Here is a 10,638-nt window from a genome sequence, read left to right as displayed (position 1 = left end):
GAAGTGTGGAAAGGGGACAGTCCTGTAGGACTGAACCTTTAACCTGTGGGATCTAATTAAACTGTAGGGTGCCCAGCTGGTGTCACAGAATTGCTTGATGTGTGGAAAACTCATACATGTAGTATCAGGAGTAAAGTAGTGTTGTAGTAGAACATTGAGAGTAGAGGAGACACACAGCAAGAATGTGTTGTTTTTCCCTTACAATATATAAAATTCAGAATCTTTCAAAAACCAAATAATCTATTGTAAACCAAAGGAAAAACATATGCTGCCCACAAGAGGAAACCATCCTTAAAAGAACTTTTTCCGTATGTGATAGAAGACAAAAACCTGATTGGGTGACAGTCTCATGGAGGGCTAATTAGATTAAAACCACCCTTCGACAAGCCCATAAAAACCCCTAGACTTAGAAACTCTGGTGGCAACCTCTTGGGTCCCCTCCCTTTTTGGGAGCTTTGTTCTATCGCTCAGTAAACTTTGCTTTGCTGCTCACCACGCTTCATCTGGTCTACCTCTTCATTCTTAGAAGCACATGACCAAGAACTGCGAGCACAGAAGAAGAAATCCTGTAATATCTACACCTCTTTGTCTTTTAACAGACATTCAGATTATATATTCTCTTTGTATGTATGAAATATCTCATGGTGTAAGTGTAAAAATGTAAACATTGATTGAACAAGAACATGTAAGCGTTTATAGAGGTACCATCAGATTAAGAACTGAATAAATGCTAAGTAACATTTTTCATATATGAAGAAAAAATTCAACTATGTGGATTTTTTATACACACCTTATATTTATTGCAGAATTATTGTAGAAGGCAAGATATGAAAGCAACCTAAGTGTCCACTGATAGATGAATGGATAAAGAAGATATGGTATCTATGTATGTACACACACACACACACACAATGGCATATTATTCATCCAGAAAAAAATGAAATCTAGCCATTTGGAACAATGTGGATGACCTACAGAATCTAATGCTAAGTGAAATAAGTCAGACTGAGAAAGATAAATACCATATGATTTCAAATAAAATAAAACAAATGAATAAAGAAAAAAGAGACAAAGAAAATCCAGACCCAAATACAGAGAACTGCTTGTTGCAACAGGTGTGTGTAGGGATGGAAGAAATAGGTGAAGGAGATTAAGAGTACATTTATCCTGAGTAGCCCTGAGAAATGTATAGAACTGTTGATTTATTTATATTGTACACCTGAAACTAACAGTATATGTTAATTATACATCGATAAAAAGTATTATCTCAAAAAAATTATTGATAGTTTCAGAATGTATGTTACAGCAACAAAAGCTGACTGATATTGGTGATAGAGATGCCAAATTTCTTATTGATAACAAGTTCCCTTATCACACCTAGGTGAAGGAATACTTGGAATACTTAATCTATAAAATGATTAAGGTTGGTGTAACAACTAAGTAAGATAGTTTATGTAAAGCCCATAGCTGTACTGAGAACATACAAAACACATTTGTTTCCTCCCTAAGCATTATGGAAGGAACAATGATAAATACTTGAGGAATGAATGAATGAATGAATGAATCCTTCCAAATCTGAGTCTTCATTTGTTAGAGCCCTCCCAAGACTGCACATCTTCTTATACCTTTCTTCTTCACTACAGGTTCTTTCTTCAGCTGCTAACTTATCCTGATACTCTTCTCCTCTGGGCAGGGTCTGAGAAGGTTCATTCAGCTTCAACATGAATCCTAGGCTACAGTGCTAGCAGCCCATGCAAAAGGCCTTTCTTTGCTTCTTCAGGGACATATCTTTTTCTGCTGGATAAATTCTTCCAGTCTTAAAATGTCCTCCTCACACCAGCAGAGCCCACCAAGTGACAGGCCGGGTGGGCTGTGACTAGAGCCGTGAGGGTTAGAGGCCCAGGCAAGGGCGCTGATGGCCCCATGATCCTGGCCAATGACATGGACTTCTTTTTTTCTTCTCTTTTTAAAAAAATATGTATCTATTTGAGAGAGTGAAAGTGAGAGAGATCACAGAGGGAGAGGGGGAAGCAGACTCTCACTGAGCAGGGAGCCTGATGTGGGGCTCGATCCCAGGATCCTGGGATCATGACTGAGTCACACAGGCACTCTCATGGATTTCTTGAAGGAAAAAATGATCAGTACTTTATTCCCAAAAGGTGAAAACACAATCAAACAGTTAATTTAAAAATTTTAAGGTATTTTATCAAAGTTAGTTCTTTAAGTGACATGGAAATTAAAGCTAATATATCAGGAGATATAGAGAAGGCTTATATGGCTAGAGATATATTCTGAGATATTAATGTATTTTAACATGTTTTTTCTTTCTTTGATTTTCCCTTAAACAATTCCACCAACTCCCTACCTCTATTCAAGAAAAGAGCAGGCTGTGTGCTTTTTTGCCCCTGGAGAACTTGGTCACCGACTATTAATTTGGTGGCTCCCAAAGATTTATTTCTCCCATATTCTTGCCTGTGGTATAGTCCTTTAATTTAGGATGGCCCTATGACCTGTGGGAGAAGTAATGCTGTTCCAGTCCTAAACATTAAGAAGTTCTGCAAGTTTCCACTTTTGTGCTCTAGGGGGAGTCAGCCACTAGTCTGACTACACTGAGACAACCTGTGTGAAAATTCCAACCAGGCCATGAGGAAGGCTTGAAACAGATCTGAGGGCCCCGGCCAACAACCCCCGCAGAGCTCCCAGCCAACCGCCAGCATCAACTTACCAGCTACATGAGTAAATGACTCCTCTAAGATCTGCCCAAGCTGATAGCACCAGGAGCAGAGAAATCTGGTTCCACCAAGCCCTACCAAAATTACAGAATCATGAACAAATAAAAAGACTATTGTCTTAAGCCACTATGTTTTAAGATTATTGGTCATGCAGCAACAGATAACCAAAGCAAGGTACAGAGGAGAAAAGACACTTTCCTCCTGGGAACTTTTTTTTCCCTAAAAACCTCAGCTCTTAGAGGAATGAAGTGGGTTTTGGAGAGGAGACAAAAATGAATGAAGGACTTAAAGGCAATGATAGAGTACCTTGAAGAAAGAAGAAGAAAAATGGATTAAAATTTAAAAAGAGATTCCCTCTGGGCTGGTAAGAAAAGATGGCACTCCTAACTCTCCTAATTGGCTATATAGTGCATATGAGCAGATGGGATCAAGAGAAGCCTTGTAAGTGATTCCCATGTCCCCAGTGGCACAAAAGCAACAGGAAGCCACCAGATCTAAAGAGGCCATGTTGACAAGGATGAGCTTCTCTCCCTACTACTCAGAACTTGGAACTTGTTAAAAATGGAAACAGAAAGCCCCCCAAGATGTTTTCTACCAATCTGGTAGATTAGGGTTTAGAGTCATAAACTGTACTATAGTGTTTTAGCTGGCAAAGTCTGAACTCAGATCACTAAAATTGTCCTTACCTTTCCTGAAAGAAGAGTACTTTAAAAAAATTTTTTTGAGGGGCACCTCAGTGGTTCATTTGGTTAAGTGTCTGACTCTTGATTTTGGCTGAGGTCATGATCTCAGGATTGTGAGATCGAGCTCCACATTGGGTTCCAAACTGGGGGTGGAGCCTGCTTAAGATTTTCTCCCCTCTGCCCCTTTCACTCTTCCCCACCCTGTGCTCATAGGTGCTCTTTCTATCTGAAAAAAAAAATTTTTTTTGAGAAGATAGGAATGTTTAAAAACTCACTTTCCTTGCTCTTTACTTTCTTTATAAATTTAAATTTAATTAATTAACATATAGAGTATTATTAGTTTCAGAGGTAGAGTTCAGTGATTCGTGAGTCTTATATAATACCCAGTGATCAGAGGGTATTTACATCATTACATCATTATATGCCCTCCTTAATGTCCATCACCCAGTTACCCCATCCCCCAACCCCCTTGCTCTTTATTTTCTAGGTGTTTTTATTTAAGGAGAATTTAACTTCATCAGCAAATCGTAACAAACCTGTGTTTCCCCCCCTTCTTTCTGGCAACTATCCTAGATCTGTAATATTTTATCAAGCTGGTCTCATTACAGTACACAAATAATAGCACCAACCCCCAAATCAGCAGGGATTTCCATAAGCTTCCTTCTATTGTGGGAGAGGGCCACTCAGGAGTTTGGCTATGAGACTAGTTTTGACCAATGACATCGGAAAATGTAATGCAAGCAGTGCTTTGACAGGCACCTGAACATTAGAACTTTTTCTTTTGAAATTCTGTGACAGCCAAGTAGGAAAACCAAGCTATCCTTTTAGAGATGCCTAATAGAGGAGAACAGAGCTTCAGTTCTCAATAGCCTCAGCTGCCAGTCATGTGAATGAGACCATCATGGACCATTCAGCTCTGCTCAAGCTGCCAGGTGACTACTGCTGTGTATGTGATCTCAAGTTAGAGACCAGCAGAACTACCCAGTGAAGCTCAGCCGAAATTTCAGAATCATGAGCAAATACATGGCTTCTGTTTGAAGCCACTAAGTTTTTAAAAATGTAAAACTATTTACTGATCACTGTTCACCAATATTTATAATAAAGTAAGCAACACACAGTTGGATAACATTCTGATTACTATAGTTACTGGTTTTCCTGACTTCCACTGAACCAGTAACACAAATATTGAAAAGAATGAGTCTGCATGTAAAGAATGGGTTAGGTAAAGAAAAAATACACAAAGCAATAGTTTAAATGCAAAAGTTTGCTCATTTATGCTAGTAGGTCTGAAACAGCAACATTTCTAATCATTTGATTGGTTTCATCAACAAAGACTTTCCACAAATCATGATCTTTTAGTCAGTATAGCCCAGGGATTTCAACCTTTCGTATAGGAATGGTTCTCTAGAAGGAACTTTGAATGCCCATTTAACTAAGCCTTGTTTGGCTTATCAAAACACACCATTATTTGTTTAGTTTTCTCCTCTGAGTGGTGAGGTTATTGGTAGTTGTAAAATTTTTCCTTTCAGAGAGTTTTGCAAATAAACTGTTGTATTAATGTAATTATAGATTGGGATTGTGAGAAGTCTTCTTTAAATGGTCCAATTTAGATAGTTTTTATTTAAATTGTGCAATTAATTATAGAATCATCTACTTGCTTGAAAGTTTATGGCTTCAGGAAGATTTTCAATTTAACTTGAGGCGATCTATTTCTTGCTTTGTTCAGAATGATGGCATCTCAGAAACAACATGGACTTACTCATGGTTGTGGAATGCATTTTCGTTTTCGTGAATGTAAAAACAAAAACAAAAACCCAACAACAATCATTTACACTTGTATTTATATATACACACAAAAGCACACAAATAAAAAGCCAGAATAGTACTTAGCCATTATAGATTAAATATAAGTTCTGATTGAGTGATGACTATGGAATTTTTTTCCTTTTTTTTTTTTAAAGATTTTATTTACTTATTCTTGAGAGAACAGAGAGAGAGAGGCAGAGACAAAGGCAGAGGCAGAAGCAGGCTCCCGGAGGGGAGCCTGATGCAGGACTCAGTCCCGGAAATCCAGGATAATGCCCTGATCCAAAGGCAGACTCTCAACCACTGAGCCACCCAGGTGTCCCTGAAGATTTTTTTCTAACATTTAGAAAAACTGCTCTTGAATGCAGAGACTGTAATATACCATGGTATCACATGTTCTTTTCTGATAAATGAGCAACTACAGTAATCTTTTATTTGTCCAAAGTAATCAGTGATATTGATGCAGAAACCAAAAAAAAAAAAAAAAAAAAACCAACAATTCCCTTGATACTACTCAAAATGAACAGATTAAATTCAATTTTCATTAGAATATAATTATTCACACTAGTAAGTCATAGAACCAACCAAGACCCATATATATATATATGAATGTTTGCTGAACATCTTCTGGATAAGAATGCAGTTTGTCTCTCTTTATAAAAAGCAATTACAATTTGAGGACACTTCATGTTTGTCTCTTTTGCCAGCACCAAGCCTGTTGCATCTGCGTCTCTCCATTTCATGAGAAAGATTCTCTACTATTGTCTGTGACACTAAGTATTTGTTCAGGACCAAGGCCACCAGCAGAGTGTCTCAGTTTGTCAGCCGCATCTCTTTTATTCTTTGATTTGCTGTCATCAGATTCACTGTTGGATAAAAATTTTCTTCTTTTTGTCCTATGTTTTTCTTTAATGGCTTTTTCAGAATTAAGAAGTAGTTTAACTCCGAATGATCTAAATTTTCTTCAGGTTTTCAAGTATTGTCAGAAACTGCAAATCTCTTCCATTTACTTCATCCTCCCATTCTCCACACATTGATACAGTGCTTTTTTCCCGCCACCAAATCTTCAGGCTCTTCAACTCCCTTACTGTTGGTCTGTTTCTTTTCCATTTTTTTTGCAATGTAGCTTTATTGGAGGCCAATTGTGGACTTGAAGAACTATATTATTCACTGCTTCCCTGCAGCTCTAGCCTGGGTTTGTGGCCTTTCAGATTATGGGGGCCACATCCCCTGGGGGTGGGCCATGGAGAGTTGTGCAAGAGGATACTTAGTTTGGGGGGGGGTAGGTGTTATGCAGCGAAAAACTGATACAGGCACACTTATTTATACTCTATATTTTAAGATGGCTAATGAGAATAAAAATCAAGTCAGTTGAAGATAACTAGTTGTGGTACTGGGTCATTTTAAACTATTTTTCAAATCGAATAAAGAACAAACTCATCTTCCTTTGCTGAGAACAAGTGACTGGCAAATGGTTCACTGAGGCTGCTCAGATTGCCATACTGGCACGTAAGACTGATTCAGACTTGACCTCTCAAGAAGATACCACCAATGCTTCCACCAATAGTTGCCATAACATTGTAGTACACTTCTTCTGGCAGTTTTGTATCTCTCCTCTTGGCAATTATCTTGAAATCTCTTCCAAAGATATGAAAGGGGAATCCCTGGGTGGCGCAGCGGTTTGTCGCCTGCCTTTGGCCCAGGGCACGATCATGGAGACCCGGGATCGAATCCCACGTCGGGCTCCCGGTGCATGGAGCCTGCTTCTCCCTCTGCCTGTGTCTCTGCCTCTCTCTCTCTCTATCATAAAAGAAAAAATAATAAAATTTATTTTAATTTATTTAAAAAAATAAAGATATGAAAGGAGTTTCTGTTTGTATCCACATATCCATACAATTTGGAATTATTGTACAGAGAAATGAGAAATTGCCCTGATGAATCAGACCTAGTCTCAATTTGATGAAATAGTAAGGCAATTCGTTTCACCCATTAACTAAGAATTTTACCCAATTTGCATTTTTCCTGAGCCATTTAAATCAAAGACTATTACATAATGGGTGAGAATGAAAAGTTCACATGAACTTGAGAGGTAAACATGAGATACCAAAGAAATCCTATAGGAGCTGGAGGTTACTTTGGTCTGCCTTCTCCTACTTCTCCCTTCAGGAACATGAATGGCATTTGGCCACAATTTGCCTCTTGTCAATTCTATGCTCCACCATCTACTGCTCCATCCTCCTCACTTTCCAGCACTAATTACATTCCCCAGGCATACATGCCTTCACTCTTGTTCCTACGGTATTCTACCTTTAATAGCATCTATGCCTAGCTCCTTCCTTCCTTCCCCCAAGATTCAAATCTAAGTTTCTAACAGTCTATCTGTAAAACAGAAAATATACTTAAACAATGGTACCCAAACTTTCTGAGAATTGAAAAATCCCTGTCTGCCACTTTGGGCTTAGCGAATTTACATGTCACTCTCAAGTACAAAATATTCACTAAAGGTTTTTAAGAAACGAAAGTAAACGACTAAACGAGTCCTCCCAACAATGACAATTTTGCTAAGGCACTTACATGCCCGCGGTAAGGCTATTTAATGAAACGCAATAAAGGCTTTGGCCGAAAAGGGAGTACTGTATGTGAAGTATTTTGCTAAAGCTATCTAAGTTAACCCTTTGGCGGCGTTCTAGTCCACAGTTTTTAGCAACAGGGCAGCGGTTGAGGTCAGGTCAACGGAGCAAGAAGGCTCAGACACAGAGATGCTCCAGAGAGGCCCCGTGACGTCACAACATCTTGGCTACGACGTTCTCAGGGACGAGCTTTGTCTCACTGGCCCACATTGGAAGCCACAAAAAATCACTAGCAAATAAGGTGAAAGAAGCGGCGCAGGGTGTCCGGGCGTCTGTTTTCTCCGCGTGGGGACACACGTGCTCGCTACGGCGGAAACCCCACCCAGCGAGGCCCGCCCGAAGCTCCCGCCGCCGCCTTCCCGCGACCCGGGCGCGGAGGCAGCGTGCCCGGCCCGGCCCCCCGCGCCGCGGCGCCGGCAGCTCGACTCGCTCGGGGTCCCGCGGCAGCTGGAAGGTGCCAGGACCCTCCCGGCCGACACCACACCGCCGCTCGGACGGGCCCCGCCGCGGGCCCGGCGCTCGCTCTTCCTCCCGGGTTTCGGGTCGCCCCAGAGCGCAGGCGCCCGGAAGGAACCGCGCTCCCCGCGCAACTTCTCGAGGGCCGAAGGGGCGGGCCCCGGGCGGCGGGCGCCGAGGCCCCGCCCCGCCCGCGCGGGCTGCCGGATTCGCCCCGCCTCCTCGGCGGCGCGGGCCGCCCCTCTTCCTCCTGCGCCACTGTCCCGGGCGGCGGCCCTGCTGGCGGGTCGCGCTGCGAGTCTCGCGTGGGCGGCGTCCGGCGCGGGTCCCGGCCCTACGGAGAGCGCGCTGCGCGCCCCCTTCTCCCCGGGAGCGACGGGCCGCGGAAGTGACGTGTGCGGGAGCCGGAGCTCGTTTGAATCGGTTCCCGGGTGATCCTCGCGCCTGCCGCTGCTCGGCCGCCGCCTCCGCCGCTGAGGGAGGAGCTGCAGCGCGCCGGGCTAGAGGCCTCGCACCGCCCCGGGGGCTGGAGCCGAGGGCGCCGCGCGGAGTCTGCACCTCGGCCTTGAGCCCGGCCGCGGTAGGCGCCGGCGCTGCTGTGTTTTTCTCCTCACCCCCAATATGGCAGCGGCCGGCGGCGGCGGCGGCGGCGGCGGGCCCTCAGCGGGGACTGGCGAGGACGGCGGAGGCGACGGCTGCAGGACGGTGTACTTGTTTGACCGGCGCGAGAAGGAGTCGGAGCTCGGGGACCGGGTGCTGCAGGTCGAGGAGCGCTCGGACTACACAAGGTTCCGCGCCTCTGTGTGTCAGGTACGCGAAGGGGCCAAGGAAGGATGCGCGGGTGGAGTTTGGGTTGGGAGGGGTGACGAGACACTCAAGTTGCTCACCAAGGGCAATAAACCTGTCACCTGGCCCTAGTTCTGCAGCCTTGGCTTCGCTCTCCCGGGTGCCCGCCATGCCCCTGGCCCGGGCCTGGGAGCGCAGAGCCAGCGTCCCCGTGGGCCTCCCCCTGCCCTTTTCCCGGGTCGGGGTGGGGGCTGGTTCTCGCTGCCCAGGATTTCATACCGTAACTGGCCGGTGGCGACCTTAGCACCCTAAGGCCTTAGTACTCTAAACTCATCTTCCAGTAGGGAACGCCGCTTGGGTCTCTTCGCGTGCAACTTTTCGAAAAATAAAGAGCGCAGACTTAGAACCCGATGGCCCTGTTAGGAGGATGGGCGAGGGTTCAGAGTTCTGAAATTCGTGCAGTCGATTTACCTCACGTTCATGAAATGATACCGCAATTTCCCGGGTCGTCCTGTCAGGGAGGTTTTGTGGGCCCGCCCCGGCAGGGTCCTTCCGTAGTGAAAACACTTGTCCGAGTCAGCTTGGCAGGTGGAGCTGCCCTTCTGCTTTTCTGAAGCCTTGGCCCTATGAGAGTTTTAGAACTAACTCGACAGGTGTCTGTGGAACACCAAAGAATGGTGTGTGTGTGTGTGCACGCACACACACACACATATATATATAGACACTATACATATCTGTGATATATGTATCTCCACTGAGTTTGCTTTAAAAATTAACGATGACTGTGTAGGAAAAGCTACTTTGAACTGCGAAGAATTTTATAGGGAGGAGGTGGTGATGGTGGCTGGGCTTTAAAGAAGGGTGGTAGTCCTGCATCTTTAACCACACATGAAGTTCTTTTTAAGCGACAAAGAACACTTAGCTTCCAAGGAAAGAGAACTTTGTGTGAAGCATTGTTTTAACTTGATTACGCTCGTGATTTAGTACTGTTCTAGACACGGAACTCTGTAGTTGCTGAAATAATTGAAATCGAGACCCATATAATAAAAGGGACTTGACAGTAAGGATTTTACTTCGTTCACAGCTGTATTCCCAGTGTCTAGAACTGTGCCTGGCACGTGGTAAATGTTGAAATTAGAATAAATGTTTGGGTGAAAAGTGTTTAAAGAGTGAAATCATTCTATGCCTGAATATAGCGGATTCCCGTGTACGTATGAAAACCGAGTGAATGAATGCGCCTCTTTTGTGATGACTGTTTTCCATTCAAAACCTTACCCCAAAAAAGGGAAACTCTTTATTATTTTTATTGTCAAAAAGATCACGTTAAAGAAAATATGGAACTATAGGGGGAAAAGTAAACCTTTTCTTCACGGTGAAGTTTATAACTACTGGTAGCACTTAGGGTTATTTCTATGTGGGTACTTACCCCAATTTTTTTGTAGCTCTAATGCATATTTATATGTATATTAATATTGTTGGTTTTCTATTTTAATGCAAGTCTTCATAATCAGTGTTTGAAATGGTTGTTGAGTACCACTTTACATA

The 10,638-nt window shown here is 43.4% G+C and overlaps 1 protein-coding gene across 3 annotated transcripts in view; it reads left to right on the top strand.

The window, feature by feature from the left end:
- The first annotated feature begins 8,582 nt into the window (after nucleotides 1-8,582).
- SMCHD1 (structural maintenance of chromosomes flexible hinge domain containing 1) overlaps nucleotides 8,583-10,638 on the top strand; it is a 214,730-nt gene continuing 212,674 nt past the window's right edge. The window contains exon 1 of one of the 3 annotated variants that reach the window (XM_041746908.1): nucleotides 8,583-9,117. In XM_041746908.1, the coding sequence (XP_041602842.1) occupies nucleotides 8,929-9,117 (189 nt within the window). In that variant the 5' untranslated portion in view covers nucleotides 8,583-8,928. The remainder of the gene's footprint in view (nucleotides 9,118-10,638) is intronic. The other 2 variants (XM_041746923.1, XM_041746916.1) reach the window with 2 other exon arrangements.

The sequence above is a fragment of the Vulpes lagopus genome, chromosome 1 (genome assembly GCF_018345385.1).
Source record: "Vulpes lagopus strain Blue_001 chromosome 1, ASM1834538v1, whole genome shotgun sequence".
In the NCBI taxonomy this organism is placed as follows: Eukaryota; Metazoa; Chordata; class Mammalia; order Carnivora; family Canidae; genus Vulpes; species Vulpes lagopus.
The sequence above is the reverse complement of the archived record's forward strand: the minus strand, read 5'-3'. Positions and strand labels throughout refer to the sequence as shown.